General features: G+C 40.8%; 1 protein-coding gene across 6 annotated transcripts in view; it reads right to left on the bottom strand.

Annotated features, from left to right (window-relative positions):
* The window catches only part of TMEM232 (transmembrane protein 232), a 277,979-nt gene that overhangs the window by 116,183 nt on the left and 142,410 nt on the right, over positions 1 to 19,386 (bottom strand). For all 6 annotated transcript variants that reach the window (XM_069592668.1, XM_069592667.1, XM_069592669.1 and 3 more), the window contains one exon: positions 6,911 to 7,158. In XM_069592668.1, the coding sequence (XP_069448769.1) occupies positions 6,911 to 7,158 (248 nt within the window). The remainder of the gene's footprint in view (positions 1 to 6,910; positions 7,159 to 19,386) is intronic.

The following is a 19,386-nucleotide window of genomic DNA, read 5'->3' on the forward strand; positions in this document are numbered from 1 at the left end:
AACCAGAGTAAAGCCTGCGTGCCGAAAGGAAGAGCCTCACGCCACAGTCCAGTGCAGGGGGGAAGGAGATTAAGGTGAGCTGATCATCCAACCAATATTTTCATAATAAAATGTGTCATAGACGTTCAGACCATACGTGTCCACCTCTGAAGACCTAGCCCTGCTCTCTATTTCCCTCCAGCTGAAGACTGTCAGCAGCCAAGGGGACCATCAAGGTCCCGTCTGTGGAACTGTCAAGATGCAGCCACGACTTGGAGCCGCATCTGAATTGTGTTTTAATTCAAAAAGTAGACGCAAGAAGGGAACCGAAACATAGCCAAAAGCTAAAAACTAAGGAAAGTGGATGTTCTCTTTGAAAAGTTGCTAGCAATAATTCATAGCTTTCTGTAAAATTTTCATTTATTATTTATTACAATTACATTAATGAATATCATATTAGGAAGAAAACAAATGTTTTTGAAAAGCTACTAAGTGAAAGAACAGTAGGGTGAGGAGCTGTAACACGTCCAGGTTCCTTACGCACATTCCCTCCTTCTCTCCTAAGGACAGGGCCGAGAAGAACGCACAGCTTTCACATTTTTAAAGATTAGCAGCCTTAGGCTCAAAGAAGTTAAGTAACTTGCTCTAAATCAATCAGGGAAAAAAAGGCTATAAGATAAACATCCTTGATATTCTATAAAGGAGGCGCAGACATTTTTCCCCTGCATGAAGCAGAACTAGGCAGATGTGTTTAAGGGATTTCATTTAAGAATCCTTTGGAGCTCTCCTTTCTAAAATATCTCCCTCTCTCTCTAAAAAAAAATATATATATAATATATATTATATATTTATTTACATAATAATTTTTGAATTATATTTATATAATATATAAATATATAAATCAACAAAATAAATTAATATACAAATATATTGCTAATATATTTGATTAATTTTATAATTTTCCTCCATTGGCTTTAGCCAAAAATCATACTAATTAATAGAAAACTCCTCTTTGACACAGATTTCCTAATACTAAGCTAGAGAGATGCAGGGCACAGGAAGAAGCAAATGTTCCTTAGGGCTCCCTGGTGGCCCAGTGGTTAAGAATCTGCCTTGCAATGCAGGGGGCACAGGTGTGACCCCTCATCTTGCAAAACCTCACAAGCCGCAGGGCAGCGAAGCTCGGCACAACTACTGAGCCAGCACTCTGGAGTCTCCAGCCGCAGCTGTCGACGCCCATGGCCGCGAGCCCGGCTCTGCAGCGGGAGAAGCCTCCGCAGAGAGGCCCGCGCACCCAGAGCACACCCCACCCGCCCCAGCTAAAGACGGCCCAGTACAGCCACAGTGACCCCACACAGCTAAGGAAATGATAATTTAAAAATGCTCCTCAATCAAAGTCAAGTGCTGAAAACCAAGCACAGAAATTGAAGAACAGATTCGTAAGTCTTTTCTTATGACTTACGACGTTTCTTATGTCTTTTCTTATGACAAGGTAAGTTTTTTGTTTCTGTCGCTGTTTTAACAACAGCTCAAGGGTTTGCCATCAGACGAAATAAGTCCACGCAAGGGGAGGAAATCCACACAGTAGACTCAGGAGTCTAAATGCTTATGTTTAAGTTCAGACTTTAGCACTTAACAGTTATACAAATATGGGCAAATTCCTTAATCTCCCAGTAATCATGTCTCCAAAATGGAGATTTTAACGATATATAAAATGGATTTAACAATCCTGTCTACATCTAAGGGTACTGCTTAGCATGGTGCCTTGTTAAGACAGGAAAAAAGACACAGATGTGTATAACGGACTTTTGGACTCAGAGGGAGAGGGAGAGGGTGGGATGATTTGGGAGAATGGCATTCTAACATGTATACTATCATGTAAGAATTGAATCGCCAGTCTATGTCTGACGCAGGGTGCAGCATGCTTGGGGCTGCTGCATGGGGATGACCCAGAGAGATGTGGGGAGGGAGGTGGGAGGGGGGTTCATGTTTGGGAACGCATGTAAGAAATAAAGATTTTAAAATTTTAAAAATAAAAAACTAAAAAAAATTAAAAATAAATAAATAAATAAAATGCACTCAGCTAGGGAGGCAAGAAGTGTGCCTAGCTTTCACACTGGAGATTCATCCTGAATAGTCTGGCAACTTGTCTACTAGAACTAGGGATTCTAAGTCTCCCACCTTGTACATCCAACTCCTGAGGAGCCAAATGGCCTCCTATCACAATGATTAAGAGCACTTCCCAAGGGCCCAAGTCCTAAGCACCTGACGTTTCCAGCTGATGCCCACCTCAGGGGCTTCCCAGGTGGTGCTAGTGGTAAAGACTCCGCCTGCCAATGCAGGTGATGTAAGAGATCCGGGTTCAGTCCCTGGGTCGGGAAGATCCAGTGGAGGAGGGCATGGTAATCCACTCCAGTATTCTTGCCTGGAGAATCCCATGGACAGAGCAGCCTGGGGGGCAGTCCCTGGGGTCGCACAGATTCAGACACAACTGAAGCGACTTAGCATACACATGTGCACGGCCACCTCAGCGACTTGGCAACTGAACCCAAATGTGTAGCTCTTCCTTGAGAAGCTAATTTTCACTCTTATATTAAAAGGTAGAGTACCAGTCACTCAGTGTCTCTCCCCACCAAATGCAAATCCAGTCAAACGTCCAGTTGCTTCCCCAGATTCGGCATCCCTCCCGGGGACAGTGAGAGATGGGGACCAGCTGCCCGTTTGCGCTGCTCACCACTGGTCTCTCCAGTTCAGTCAGTCCAGTCGCGTCCAACTCTTCACGACCCCACAGACCGCAGCGTGCCAGGCCTCCCTGTCCATCACCAATCCCCAGAGCTTACTCAAACTAACTCATGTCCATTGAGTCGGTGATGCCATCCAACCATCTCATCCTCTTTCATCCCCTTCTCCTCCCGCCTTCAATCTTTCCCAGCATCAGAGTCTTTTCCAATGAGTCAGTTCTTCACATCAGGTGGCCAAAGTATTGGGGTTTCAGCTTCAATATCAGTCCTTCCAATGAACACTCAGGACTGATTTCCTTTAGGGTGGACTGGTTGGATCTCCTTGCAGTCCAAGGGACTCTCAAGCATCTTTACTGGTCTCTCCAGTAAAGCCTCTCCAATGCGACACTGCAGTACCCTTCTTTCCCCCCACCTTGTCTCCATTCAGTAAATGTTAGCCCCTCTGAGTCCCCTACCTTGGAACTGGCTCCTTTAATAAAGGAGGCTGCAGGGGAAATGCAGTAGCCTTCGGAAGGACTGCCCTGTGGAGGAAGTCAGCTATGTGAGATGTCCTGCTTGTATACCTATGGATATTCTAGGCCCATTCTTGTGAGTTTCCTCTGGGCTCTCTTCCAGGTGTGGGTCTTATGAATGAAATCTTCTGATATAAAATTGGTGAGCAAACTAAGCCTAATCAGAGATAAAGTGTTAAGTTAATATTCTCCTAGTCTTTACATGAGTGCAAATAATTACTTGTTTGTGAATTTTTAGGGATTCAAAGCAGAAGCTTAGAAAACACACCTCCAAGAAACCTCAGAAGCCAAAAAGTATAAATGTTGAGACTGGTTTTTGAAAATTTGATCTTCAGAGTTCTGAATTCTCAGCCTTAAGGTAGATTGAAGATAGTTTTACTGACAAGAAAGAAAAGGGGAAAACAACAACAACAACAACAACGTTTTGAAGTCGAAGCATCTATGCCTCGGTTTGGGGCTGCTGTTTTTATAGTAAAGAAACATAATGATTTTCTCATTTTTTATAAAATGCTGAGGGGAAGACCAGCATGTACCATGAAAAAGCAAAACCTCCCAAATTTAATGGACAGAAGGAAAACAATGCATTTTCTTTTGAAAAATTTTGTAAAGGAAAGAAGTTAAATCTATATCATTCAAAGCAATACATATATCTTTATAAACATATAAACAAAGAATTCCCATTTAGAATTTTACAGGCTAAGAACACAAGTGAGGAAAAATATTTTAGGAAATAAATTATAGGTCATCAGATATACTGGATTCTTCAGCAATAAGGAAACTCCTATCTTCTCCTTACTAATAAACATTCACACTGAAATAAGTATACTTTAGGACTCCAGAGCAATAAAGAAACATACGCTTGTAAATTTCCCACCTTCCTACCTCTTGGATGTGCCCCGCCTTCCATAGGAGTCGTGAAATGTCGGCCTTCTTATACATTGCTATTTGATGAAAACACAAAATGGAGATTTCTAGGAATACTTGGTGAGGAACGGATGATACGACTCTGCAAGAAGGCCTCTCAAAAGGTGAAACCGAGCTAAGGATACAGTGGGCTGCAAACTGTGTCTTTGTGATTGACCTACAGGACTGTGACTGCATTAACTCCGGTCTACGGACCTGAACGCGGGAGGAGGTGGTGAAATAGGAGCTGTTGCCACGTAACTGCTGACTCAATGGAGAATCAAGCAAATGGGAGAAACGGCATTGCCCACGGGTAATGTCTAGTGGGCCAGAGCCATTTTTCCAACGCATAGTTCAGTTCAGTTCAGTCGCTCAGTTGTGCCTGACTCTTTGCGACCCCATGAATGGCAGCACGCCAGGCCTCCCTGTCCATCACCATCTCCCGGAGTTCACCCAGACTCACGTCCATCGAGTCCGTGATGCCATCCAGCCATCTCATCCTCTGTCGTCCCCTTCTCCTCCTGCCCCAATCCCTCCCAGCATCAGAGTCTTTTCATGGCTAAGAGTTAAACTTGTTTTTCAGCCACTTCTTTACAAGCAGGTCCATCCATACCCCTAACAGACAGTGAAGACTACTCAACCGGGCCTGACCTGGCCTTCGGCTTGCAGCCACTGAGCTACAGTCCTGCTCCGCTCACATCTGCTGCACCCGGACGAGCTCACCCCTAACTGGAGCTGGCAATACGCACAGCTACAGGCGGCGCTGTGCCGTGCTCCATCGCAAGAAGGGCGCGATGTGAGGGGCGCCCTGTGCCAACCTGAGGGGCCTCTGCTAGAGGGCAGCTCAGCTCTCATTCTTAGTCAGAGACTGATTTTTAGAGGCTGTAATGAGCTGTGGAAAAATAAAAATGCACAAAGGAGATGGTTTTTTCACAGGTCAGTGGCGAATGAGTCTCACTTGTGTAGTGAACCCGGGCTCTGAGAACACCGCACGCCCCACTCCTGCGGTGCCCACGGGCTCCGGGGCCCTAACGCGGCCCCCCGGTCTCGCGTCTCCGTCTCTGACTCGGCGGAGCCTCCTCCCGGTCCCCAGCCCCCGCATCTGCCCCCGCTGTGCTTTCCAGCTCAGCGCAGCTCCCCCTTCCTTGCATCGTCTCCGTTTGCTTTCGACCTCTTTCCCCTTCCTTCTTGCTCCTACTCTTCATTTCTCGGTTGGGCCCTTTTAAGCATCCCAACAGGCTTCCCTGTCTAGCCCCTTCCTGACCGTGTCCCAGCGGGCGCGTCCCCATCCGCCTTTCACTGTCTCTTCCTTTCCCCTCACTGTTCTTCACTATCCTTTAAAGTAATTTTAAAATTACTTTAGAATACAGAAAAAGAAAAGAAATGGGCATTTCATATTTTATAGAGATTTAACATCAGGAAAAATGTTGACGGCAGATAGATTACTCAAAAAACATTGTTGGGACGTTAAATAACCACACGGATCAATACTTCACATCACATACCAAAAAAAAAAAAAAAAATCCACATGATTAAAGTGTCCAAAATAAATCCTTAAGAGTGCTAGAAGATGCCATACCCCACTCCTAAAATTGAGAGGAAGAAACTCCCACAGTTCAATGTCTATTAAAGTACTGGAAAGATATGCTATTTTAATATAGTCTCTGCTACATCACCACCACTTCGACTTACTTTTGCATCATTAAAACATGTGTGAAAATACAGAAAATATAGACCAGTGGAAGGAAACTAGAGCTGTTAATAAAAATGTGAGCACCTAAATCGGGGAGTACAAACTGTAATCCATGTTTAAATGTCAGAGCACACTCAAACGCTATTTGTAAGTGTAGCTTAACTGGAATTAATATCAAGGCATCAATTTTCATAAAATGATAACACTAGAAACTCCGGTATCACACGAAGTACCATCATCACCCCGTCCATTTTCACTCAGATACTGACTTCTCAAAATAAGGCAGGGCGTCCTGTAGTGTCTCCACAAGTCTGTCTGCAGTTGAAACCATGCTTAGCACAGGGCAGCAACAAGGAATGTTACTGAAATGTTAGAAAAAGGTTTTTTTAAAACAAAAATTTCTAACTAAAATTCAAATGCACCTTGAAAATAATTGTTTTTAAGAAGAATAACAAAAAGAATAGAAGAAAACTTTTGAGGCGATGAATAGACTTACGGCGCAAGTGCTATAATGGGTTCCAACTGCATACCTGTCAGTCTGTAAGCATTAAATTTGCACGCCAGGCATACCTCGGCAAGGCATTTTTTTTTAAAACGGAAAAGAAACACTAGGAGAAATGTGACAATATTTTAATCTCAAAATGGAAAGAATTTTCCTAAACAGACTTAAGAAATCCATAAACCACAATCAAAAATGGAGAGAAAATTTAAAATGTACTCATTATTTCTTATATTAATAATTTATAGACCTTGGAAGGATACACAGTGGTTATAATAGGGAGAAATAGGGGTAAACTAGGCAAATGTAGGTCACTATGGAAGAGAAGCTTTCACTTTAATAAAACAGTGACTTATATTACACAATAATACCTATTTTAAGCACGAGGAAGCACTTTCTGAGAAAGGAATACTTGCTCATGATAAAATATCTAGATAAGATATCTAGAAGGTGATGAAGCCAAGATTTGGATCAAAAAGGAAAACTGAGTTATATAAAGTGGCACATGATTATGGGTAATTCATAGGGTTCCAAAATGTTATGTTAGAATAACGGAAATATTTTGAATATTGCATCACCTTACCTTACAGTAAAACGTAGAACTCTCTTCTTCATGGAATCCTGCGTTTTGTTCACATCTTTCCTTTGATACCGTTTCATCACTGGTCTTTTCAGAGAAAGAATACAGGCATCCATGGAAGGGAAGAACAGCTTGGAAAGCACACTGGCAATTCTCCAGCCTATATATTTGGAGAAACTTTCATCCCCTATATTTGATGACACTTTTGTACTATAACTTGTGAAAGGATCAGTTGGGTCATTTATCTCTGCCTGTTTAAAGAAAGAAAAAAAAAGTAATGACAAAGAATTAAATGAGAGAAAAAATAATGTGTTATTAAATAAAAGGTAAAATATATATTTATTTTCTTTGACTAGGAAAGAAATATTCTTCCTATTAAATAAAAATAAGCTTTAAAGGAGAAAAATGCATTTTCTCAAAAGATTTTAAAAATCGTAGGAAGAATTTTCAACCAAAAAAAAAAAAAACTATTAAGCATGAAGGAAATTGGTCTTGAAAATTTTTAAATGTAATGATATAATTTCTATTTTAAATCTATATACTTCCCATACAAGAGTTTCATAAGCATTTATAATACTTACTTAACAAGAAAGTAAGCTATCAGTTGAAGCATTGATAATACAAATGTTTTATTAGGTCAGACTTTCATTTCTCTCTGTGTAATCTAAACTTTCCTTGAAGTCAACAGAAAATTTCTATAGCATGAAATCTGAGTTAAGTAAAATACAAAAAGGGCTTTATAGTTCGCTTGTATTGGAAATGTTACAGGGTTTAGATTTATATTGAATTATGTCCTAATACAGAAACACACACACACACACAAACTCCAGAATATCTAAGCAATTTTTATTCAGGTAAGAGTAATTTTCTGAATTTTCTTATTTATGTCCAATAATACCCATGACTGATTTTTAATTATACCTTCTTCTGAAACAGCTAAAGGTACATTTTCTTCAAATAAATGAAGATGTAAGTTTCACAGTCATGTATTATGTTTTTTAGTGTTCACAATATGTTAATATTAAAAACTCTTTCTCATAACTAAGTTAGGTACTGCCTCCTTTTATTTGTTTTTACAGTTTTATTTAATATTATCCATCTTCAGTCAGCTCATTGCTAGTCACTTGGGATTCATTTTAAATATCTGTAGATCCTACGGTAGAAAATGAAGAATGAAAAATGTTTTTCTTCATATGAACATCTGAATAACCTTCTTATGAACATCTGAATAACCTCTTTAGGATTCCAAGATTAGGGCTAGCACAGTGAAATTACTATTTAAAGACTAACTATTAGTGGAGAGTGAAAAAGTTGGCTTAAAGCTCAACATTCAGAAAACGAAGATCATGGCATCCGGTCCCATCACTTCATGGGAAATAGATGGGGAAACAGTGGAAACAGTGTCAGACTTTATTTTTGGGGGCTCCAAAATCACTGCAGATGGTGACTGCAGCCATGAAATTAAAAGACGCTTACTCCTTGGAAGGAAAGTTATGACCAACCTAGATAGCATATTCAAAAGCAGAGACATTACTTTGCCAACAAAGGTCCGTCTAGTCAAGCCTATGGTTTTTCCAGGGGTCATGTATGGGTGTGAGAGTTGAACTGTGAAGAAGGCTGAGTGCTGAAGAATTGATGCTTTTGAACTGTGGTGTTGGAGAAGACTCTTGAGAGTCCCTTGGACTGCAAGGAGATCCAACCAGTCCATTCTGAAGGAGATCAGCCCTGGGATTTCTTTGGAAGGAATGATGCTAAAGCTGCAACTCCAATACTCTGGCCACCTCATGTGAAGAGTTGACTCATTGGAAAAGACTCTGATGCTGGGAGGGATTGGGGGCAGGAGGAGAAGGGGACAACCGAGGATGAGATGGCTGGATGGCATCACGGACTCAATGGACGTGAGTCTGAGTGAACTTCGGGAGTTGGTGATGGACAGGGAGGCCTGGCGTGCTGCGATTCATGGGGTAGCAAAGAGTCGGACACGACTGAGCGACTGAACTGAACTGAACTGATTGCATTATCTCAGCTTCCCTGATGGTTCAGTGGGTAAAGAATCTGCCTGCAATGCAGGAGACACAGGGGACACAGGTTCAGTCCCTGGGTCAGGAAGATCCCCTGGAGGAGGAAATGACAACCCACTCCAGTATTTTTTGCCTGAATAATCCCATGGACAGAGAAGCCTGGTGGGTTACAGTCCAAAGGGTCACAAAGAGTCAGACATGACTGAATGATTTCATTATCTAGACAAAATTACAGTGGAAAAAATGAGGACAATCTTATGATAAAGACTGAAAACTTAAAGGTTTAAAGCAGTGAGGAAAACAGAAAAAGGCAAAGTAAATAATACATAAGACTGAAAGGATAAGAAAGAATAACAGGCAAAATGCATGTACAAAGGACGTGGTGAAAATCATGCAAGCATGTAAGCGTCGAAATAATGAAATGAAGATTCAAAGCAGCCTCGAAGTGCTAGAAAGTCAACACTGACCTTTAGAAAAGAGGGCTATATTTTCACTATTTCAGAAAAAGAACATTATCACCAGCCTTTACTGATATATACCTACTCTTAAATATCTTTGATTTCCATTATCTCTGGATGTTGAAATCAGTATACTGTTCGGTTTATACTATTCCCACTTGCGTATCTTGCTTATTAACCAGGTCAAGCTCATGGAAAGAGCATTCAATTTGAAACAAGCAGTTAAGTGTGCCTAGGACACTCAGGAGCTGTTATGATTTTTAGGACATTATTCAAGGTCTCAAAGTCTGCATGTCCCATCGATAAAATGGTAATCACAATACCTGGGCTATTTATTCTGCTCTGTTTCTGTGGATTAATTTTTTCATAAGAAAAGATAGTTCAAAATCAATAACACCATAGAGTTGCACAAACATGTGACTAAGCTCTTCCGTTGCTAAGAGAATGTGAATGAATACGTGTCTGAGTGAATGAACAAACCAACACAAATCGTGTCTTCTCACCACATAATTTCTGGTAGCTACCTCGTTTCCAGGGGAGCATTGCTGAGCGTCACAGAATCTGCACGCCCTTCTCACCCCATCTGGCCTGGCTGTGCTTTGCCTTCTGCCCCCTGGTTGGGTCACAGACGCAGAGGCCAGCTCCCTCCCAGAGCAGCATGAAGACAGTGCCGCAGCCTCCACCGTGATTCCCTACTTGAAAGCTCAGGTCAGTTTTCCTTCCTCAGTGATTTCCAAGGCATTCAATTTATGGAAATGTAGTATCAAATACTGGTCAAAAGCATACTGGCCTTATCTGTAAAAGGTTTTGTTTGTTTTCCTGCAGGAAGAAGTCAGCAAAGAAGGTGAACTTTGCAGTTAGAAAGATCTGAAGTCAGGTCTAGCTATCAAGGATGCCACTTGCAGAAAGTAGCTAACCTCTCCCGGTCTACGCTTTGGGTTCAGTTTGGTTCCACCGTGTTTTTCCTGTGATGTAGAGAGAACAATAGCCGCTGCTTAGAGCTTTGTGAGGGTTCACTTAGGCAACAGAGATGGCCTGTGCAGCCAACAGGGAGACGCTCAACAGGCACCAGTGCTTTCGGGGGCGCCCCAAGACGGACGCGATGCTCGGGCTTTCATGAGCTGCTCCCACCACCAACCTAGAGAAGCCTTGATTCACCCTCTTCAGCCAAAGACAGGTTAATAGTCACTTTTATATTAGCAAATTTGTCAAATAGGATTATGATTATACTTCCGGAGTAATCTCTAAAGAATCTTCTGTCTTCTTGAGCTATTATCCTGTTTCTTTTCTTTTTCTTTTTTTTGACCACAATGCAGGGCATGAGGGATCTTAGTTCCCAGACCATCCATGCCCCTAGCATTGGAAGTGCAAAGTCTCACCCACACGGCCACCAGGGAAGACCTATTATTCTCATTTTAAAATTCAGAGGCTGAATTTATTTATGCCAATGATGCATTAGTGTGAAATCTATACATCTTAGAAGTAAACTTACCCAAAATATTAATGACCACTTCTCACAGTAGACTCCAAAATCACGAAATTACTATTTCATCTGCCAGTGAGTATTACCCCAAATTCCACCTTTAAACATTAACATCCTTGTCATGTGTCTCTGTTGTTTAACAATGACATGTAGGCTTTAAAATTCAGGATTCTTCCTATTGCATTGTTGAAACTTGATACATTTTATTAGGAAACATAGCAATTTTTGATTACCTATGCTAATTTTACTGATTTAGTATTAAAATTGGAAAACTGGTACTCCTGAAGAATATTTCTCTCACACACAGATTGTAGCCACATGCAAGGTCAGATTTTCATCCTTCTGTCTTTATTTTGGGCATAATGATGGGAAAAATCATGATTCATTTAGGCTGGCAAGAAGATGGATAACTCAGAGCAGGTGAAATTACCCAAAGAATTGTGATGTAGTAGCAACACAAAAGAAAATAAAATCCTGTCCAGCATTCTGCATTTTCCATCAGTATTTATGGAACTGTAGTAAACACACTAAAATTCAAGCTAATTCACACTACCCTTGACTCGAGAGAATAAAAGGGAAAGAAGAAGGTGCTGAGGCTCCGCGGCAGAGTCTGCAGCGCGTGTTCTCTCCATCTCTTCCTCTCGGACTTTGGCCTCCACTTATCCTTAAACAGACTCAGAGCTGAGAACATTTAACTTATTTGTGAAAACATAAATACTTTTTCTTCAAAGTTCAAAAATCAAATGAAAGTGACTCACAGGTGGTCTCAAAGATTATTTCCTCCAGGAGTTATAAAATCTCACAAAGGAGGACAGCAGTGACTAAACCTGTGGTCCTCAGACCATGATTATTGTCATGCCTAGTAAAGCAATGCTCAAAATTCTCCAAGCCAGACTTCAGCAATACGTGAACCGTGAAGTTCCTAATGTTCAACCTGGTTTTAGAAAAGGCAGAGGAACCAGAAAGCAAATTGCCAACATCTGCTGGATCATCGAAAAAGCAAGAGAGTTCCAGAAAAACATCTATTTCTGCTTTATTGACTATGCCAAAGCCTTTGACTGTGTGGATCACAATAAACTGTGGAAAATTCCTGAAGAGATGGGAATACCAGACCACCTGACCTGCCTCTTGAGAAACCTATATGCAGGTCAGGAAGCAGCAGTTAGAACTGGACATGGAAAAACAGACTAGTTCAAAATAGGAAAAGGAGTACGTCAAGGCTGTATATTGTCACCTTGCTTACTTAACTTCTATGCAGAGTACATTATGAGAAACGCTGGGCTGGAAGAAGCACAAGCTGGAATCAAGATTGCCAGGAGAAATACCAATCACCTCAGATATGCAGATGACACCACCCTTATGGCACAAAGTGAAGAGGGACTCAAAAGCCTCTTGATGAAAGTGAAAGTGGAGAGTGAAATAGTTGGCTTAAAGCTCAACATTCAGAAAACGAAGATCATGGCATCTGGTCCCATCACTTTATGGGAAATAGATGGGGAAATAGTGGAAACAGTGTCAGACTTTATTTTGGGGGGCTCCAAAATCACTGCAGATGGTCACTGCAGCCATGAAATTAAGACTTTTACTCCTTGGAAGAAAAGTTATGACCAACCTAGATAGCATGTTGAAAAGCAGAGACATTACTTTGCCGACTCAGGTCCGTCTAGTCAAGGCTATGGTCTTTCCTGTGGTCATGTATGGATGTGAGAGTTGGACTGTGAAGAAGGCAGAGTGCCGAAGAATTGATGCTTTTGAACTGTGGTGTTGGAGAAGACTCTTGAGAGTCCCTTGGACTGCAAGGAGATCCAACCAGTCCATTCTGAAGGAGATCAGACCTGGGTGTTCATTGGAAGGAATGATGCTAAAGCTGAAACTCCAGTACTTTGGCCACCTCATGTGAAGAGTTGACTCATTGGAAAAGACTCTGATGCTGGGAGGGATTGGGTGCAGGAGGAGAAGGGGACGACAGAGGATGAGATGGCTGGATGGCATCATGGACTCGATGGACGTGAGTCTGAGTGAACTCCAGGAGTTGGTGATGGACAGGGAGGCCTGGCGTGCTGCGATTCATGGGGTCGCAAAGAGCTGGACCCGACTGAGCGACTGAACTGAACTGACGGGCATGTTATAAACAGAGAATTTCAGGCCATACTCCTAAATGTATTAAAGTCTAAAATCCACTATTGCAGTGGATTAAGAAGAGGACCAGATGGGAGTGTCCATTTCCCACTTTACAAAGTGAGTGGCCTTGCACAGGTTTCTTAGCCTCTCTGCGCATGTTTCTCCATTCTTAAAATGGAATGATAACCCTCCTCTCCTCCCCAGGCGCCCGTAAAAGTTAAACACGAGAACTGAACGTATTTTCTAGCGTAGTGTCTGACACACAGAAGTCCTTCAATAAATTCGAGTTTCTTGATTCTATCTAATTTTAGGGGCAGGAGGACATGGAACCCCTGGGCTTAGCTCACAGGCGCATCCACCAGTGCTCACTCATTTTGATCTTGCTTAGACTCAGGTCCTCACCTGTGTGAGTGGTGATGGTGGTGGGAATTATGAGGTCTAGGTGAGTTACATTAGGTAAGATACTTAGCACAGCAGCTGGCACATTGTAAAAACTCTGCAAATATTTTTGTTTTCTTAAAACAACGTGTCTATTTCACTGGAATCCTATTGATGAGGATTTAAGGAAACTAAACACTTCCAAAAATGCATCTTCCTCTCCCCACTCAAGAGTTCCCATTTATGTCAGAAGAACCACATGTGGGGGAAGAGATAGGGAGGTACTGAGAGAACAGAGACGAACACTGCTGTTGTTCTGCTTTGCTGCTGTATAGAGCGCATCAGGAGCATGGAAGTGTCATTAAGAATAAAAACAAATTTTATTTTAAAGATCTCACCATGAAATGTTAACCACCAAGTGCTTACCTAATGAGTCAAAGGTACTCTGAATAAAGTCGTGTATCCATTTCAGCTATACATGTTTCTTTCTGATATTTTAGGTCATGTAACAGATGGCAGAGAGCATTTACACATGATGACTTTTCCTAGACGTGCCAGCATATGCTGCTGAATTGCCTAGACAGCGGAGCCTTGCTCATTGCAAGTCTCCCTGGAAGTATTTCAAACAAAGCACATCAATTAACATTTGTTTATTATGCCGCTGTGAGTATATGACAGTTTTTGATTTCTTTCCCAAATACTCAGGCAACAGTTGGGTTTATATTGAATTTGTCAGATAAAGGGCTCATGTTTAGGGATCTATTTAGAAATGTTTTTCACTTCAAATATGCTACTAAATATCTCACTTCTCATCTAACCTCCATTAAGCATCAAAGTTTGTGAACAGATATAAAAAGAATTACAGATGATAGAATGTTATTATGGATTAAAAAAAAAACAAGACATGAAAGTACATAACACAGTAAAGGATTTACCAGTGATGTAATAAATTCAGGTATTAAATATAAACCTTAAATTATTGAATTCAGTAGATTATCATATGAATTGCATATATATTTTTAAAGTGTAAAAAGATAAAATCTCTCTTAATTCCATAAATATACAAGTATCATCAATCCTTCTGAAATAAATCCTTCCCACTCTAATGTAGCCTATAATTAACACTGTGATTCACCCTGTGTAGGTAATATGATGATTACCTTTCATGAAGCAACTATCTGGGAACAAGGGATTAGGAAGGAAAGAATAAGCAAAGGTTTTCTATAATCACACTTGTCTGCATTAACTGAAATAAGAGTGGGATAAACGTTTAGATCAAAGCATCTGAGGTTCAAGGCTTTACTGTATAGTTTTGTTTTTGGCTTTTTGATATGTTCTCTGTTCACCTTGAGCAGTGAGGAAAGACTGAAGACTAACAGAAGTTTTACCACTTGTAGAAGCAAGTTTCTACTTTACGCTACAGAATTTGTTCCCCAAAGTGAAGGTGAAGTGAAAGGGATAGTCACTCAGTCGTGTCCAGCACTTTGTGACCTGTGGACTGTCCACTCTTTGGGACCCCATGGATGGTAGCCCGCCAGGCTCCTCAGTCCATGCGATTCTCCAGGCAAGAATACTGGAGTGGGTTGCCATTCCATTCTCCGGGGGATCATCGCGACCCAGAGATCGAACCAGGGTTTCCCTCATTACAGGCAGATTCTTTACTGTCTGAGTCACCGGGGAAACCCCAAGAATACTGGAGTGGGGAGCCACCCTTTTCCAGGGATCGAATGGAGGCCTCCTACACTGCAGGCAGATTCTACACCGTATGGGCCCCCGGGGAAGCACCAGGTTAGTAATGTATGTGGTTCAATAGAATGCGGGAATCAGTGACTGATTTTTAAAACTGAGGATATTTAGGAATAAGTAATTAACCTTTTTATCTTATTTCTGTAAATGTGTTGCCATTATAGGGCCAAAGAAAAGGAAAGAAAACCTTGATTATATAATGTTTATGTTCTACTGTAAAATTAAACCTATAAAGATATATTGTGTACAGAGTATTCAGACAAGACAGCACTATTTTAATAAATTCAAAATATTTGCTTTGTGCTCATTCTTTTGAAATCATCTTGCTTTGTTTTATTCATATATGTGATTTCGTTGTTTAAGTTATTCCACAGTTCCATTATTAGCTTGCTTAAGAACAGGCAGACTTTTAAAATATAAAATAAATGAGTATGATTTTCCCGATAAAAATTAAGTATAAAAGGGAGCTTCAGCTGTAGAGTTTAAGGAAGTTAGAAGATCACACAGGAGTAACGTAAGAGCAGAGTGTTGCTCGGGGATGGCAGAGAGGAAACCTGAGAACTGCTTAGATGCTAACCACTTTGGGCTCCAAAAATCACTGCAGACTGCAGCCATGAAATTAAAAGATACCTGCTCCTTGGAAGAAAAGCAATGACCTAGACAGTGTATTAAAAAGCAGAGACATTACTTTGCCTGGAAAGGTCTGTCTAGTCAAGGCTATGGTTTTTCCAGTGGTCATGTATAGATGAAAGAGTTGGACAATAAAAAAGGCTGAGCACTGAAGAACTGATGCCTTTGAACTGTGGTGTTGGAGAAGACTCTTGAGAGTCCCTTGGACTGCAAGGAGATCCAACCAGTCCATCCTAAAGGAGATTAACCCAGAATATTCACTGGAAGAACTGGTGCTGAAACTGAAGCTCCAATACTTTGGCCTCGCGATGCGAAGAGCTGACTCGTTGGAAAGACCCTGATGCTGGGTCTTGAAGACTGAAGAGTGAAGGGGATGGCAGAGGATGAGATGGTCGGATGGCATCACTGACTTGATGGACATGAGTTTTAGCAAACCCTGGGAGATGGTGAAGGATGGGGAAACATGGGGTGCTGCAGTCCATGGGGTCACAAAGAGTCAGACGTGACTGAGCGACTGAACAGAACAGCAAGCACTTTGATCTTTTGAATAATTAGCTTTGGAGAATGTAAAGGAGTTAGGGTAGACACTGTCAGCACTGAACCTATACAGACGTGTTAGTATGTAACTGTCAGCACTGAACCTATATAGACGTGTTAGCATGCGACTGTCAGCACTGAACCTAGTATAGACATGTTAGTATGTAACTTGACATGAAAATTACATTCCCTTGAGACTTCCCTGGTGGTTCAGCGGTTAAGACTCCATGCTTCCATTGCAGGGGGCCTGGGTACAACCCCTGGTCAGGGAACCAGATACCACATGCTGCAACAACAACCACAAAAACCTCACGCGCCACAGTGAAGACGGGTCCCACATGCGGCACAGCCACGCAAATACATATTTAAAAAACTTATATCCTAGCTAAAAATGAGTCAGAAAAGTCTGGTGACTAAAGTCTTAAAATGATGCAAGGAAAAATATTAAACAGGAAAAGAATAAACATCACGGGTTAGACACTCGGTCCTATCCATACCAAAATAGAATTCTTGGCCAACAAACCTTTAGAATCAAATTGAATAAAACCCTTCTGTCAGTGAAAACTGACAGAATTAGCCACCAGCCAATGCTCATGAAAAGAATATGAAAGGATTTTCTTTGAGCAAAAGAAAAATAATCCCGTATAGAAGGCCAGCACTTCAAGAAGAGAAAGTAAGGAAAGAAACAAGTAAATAGATCAGTAAAGCAAAAGTATATTGAGTGTATAAAACAACATTAATATGTTGGCATCTGTAAACACACACGTGCACACAGCATACACATATAGAAACACATCCAGAGAAACACAACTTAAATGCTCAACAGGAAAAGTGTATAAAAGAAATAAAAGTTGCTAAAATATTACAAGACCATTTTATGGCCCAGGAAACACATAAATCCCCCTACATTAGAAGGAGATAATGAAGGGCTCCTTCTGAAACGTTGGAGTAACAAATAAAAGACTGCGTGACTACAAAATAAACAAGCAGAAAGGCTAGGATGAAATGGTATAATGAACACTCTTCCTGGAAGGGCACAAAACCAGTTTTAAAAAAAGGATAGAGGACAACCAGAAAATAAGTAACAAAATGGCAACAAGTACATAACTATCAATAGTCACTTCACATGTCTATGCATTAAATTCTCCAATCACAGCACATAAGGTAGCTGATTGGATTAAAAAGAAGAGACCTAGCTACATGTTGCCTACAAGAGAGTCTACAGCTAAAGACAAATGCAGACTGAGAGTGGGGACAGAAAAATATGTTCCATGCAAACAGATGTGAAAAGAAAGCTAGGAGAGCAATAACCATATCAGAAAAGTAAACTTTTGAGTCAAAGTCTATAACAAAGACTAAAAAGGACATTATGTAATGACACGGGGGTCGATACAAGAGGATGTAACATCCGTAACCATGCATGCGCCTAACACACTGGCCCCTAAATATACAAGGCAAATGTTAACAGACACAGAGGGAGAAATTAGCAAAGCAGTAGTTGTAGAAACCTTGCCATCCCACGCACATCAATGGGCAGAGATCCAGGCAGAAAATCAATAAGAAAACACTGGTCCTAAATGACATAGTAGCCCAGTTGAACTTGATATAGATACTTCAGAACATTTCATCCAGAAGAGTCAAATACGCACTGGATTAAAGGGCGCATGGAAAGCTCTCCCGGGCAGATCGTGTACTAGGTCTAGAAACAAGTCTCAGCAAATTTTAGAGGATAAAAGTTACATCAAGTATCACTTTTGACCATAACAAATGAAACTAGAAAACAATTATAAGAAGAAAAATGGGGAAAACCCAAACACATGGAGACTAGGCCGCATCTGACACGCTAACAAAAACCAGCAGCTCAACCAAGAAACCTAAGAGACAGTCAGAGCAGAGCTCCAGACAAATGGACCCGAGACAGAGCTTTCCCAAACCTGCAGGCACAGCAACAGCACTTCTAAGAGAGAAATGCTTCGCAATAAGGCCTACTTCGTGAAGCAACACAAATCTGAAATAAATGAGCATCTAAACAAATCAGAAAAAGAGCAAAGCCCAGAGGAAGCAGAAGAAATAAAATAACAAAGGTAATAAGAAAATAAATAAACTATAGACCAATCAAACAACAGGAAAGATCAAGGGAACCAGGAGTTGATTTCCTTTTGGAAAATAAACAAATTTGATAAACCTGCAGCTAGGCTCATTAAAAAAAAAAAAGACAGGATACAAATAAATAAGAAATGAAAGAGGAGAAGTTACAAATAATATGAGAAAAAAACCATAGGCGAATACTGTAAATAGTTAAATGTCAACAAATTGCATAACCAAGAACAAAGGGATAAACCTTTAGAAACATATAACCTATAATCTATCAAGATTAAATCAGGAGGAAATAGACAATCTGAGCAGACTGATTACTAGACATTAAATTGAATCAGGAATCAAAAATCTTCCCAAAAACTCCAGAAACAGACATATTCACAGGAAAATTCTACCGAATATGAAAAGGATAGTTAATACCTGTCCTCAAACTATTCCAAAAAAATAAAGAGGAAGGAACACTCCCAAATTCACTCGACAAGGCCTCCATTACCTCATATCAGACCCAGATACCACAAAAAAGGAGGGTACAAGTCAACAAGGCCGCCATTCCCTCATATCAGACCCAGATACCACAAAAAAGGATAATGCAAGTCAACAAGGCCTCCATTCCCTCATATCAGAACCAGACACCACAAAAAAGGAGGGTACAAGTCACTGTCTTTGAGGAATATGGATGTAAGAATCCTCAACAAAAATATTGGCAAACTTAATTCAACAAACATAAAAGAGACCATGCACCATCAACAAGTGAGATTTTATTCCAGGAAAGCAAGTATAGTTCAGCTTAAGCAACTCAATCAACGTAATACCCCACATTCACAAGATGGAGGATAAAACCCACGTGATCATCTCAGTAGACACAGGGAAAGCATCTGACACAATTCAACACCCATCCATGATAAACATTCTCAACAAAGTTGGTATAGAGGGAAAATATCTCAGCAAAATAAAGGCCATTTATGAAAACCCATAACTAACATCATACTCACTGGCTAAGAAAAGAAA

The sequence above is a fragment of the Ovis canadensis genome, chromosome 5 (genome assembly GCF_042477335.2).
Source record: "Ovis canadensis isolate MfBH-ARS-UI-01 breed Bighorn chromosome 5, ARS-UI_OviCan_v2, whole genome shotgun sequence".
NCBI classification, from domain to species: domain Eukaryota; kingdom Metazoa; phylum Chordata; class Mammalia; order Artiodactyla; family Bovidae; genus Ovis; species Ovis canadensis.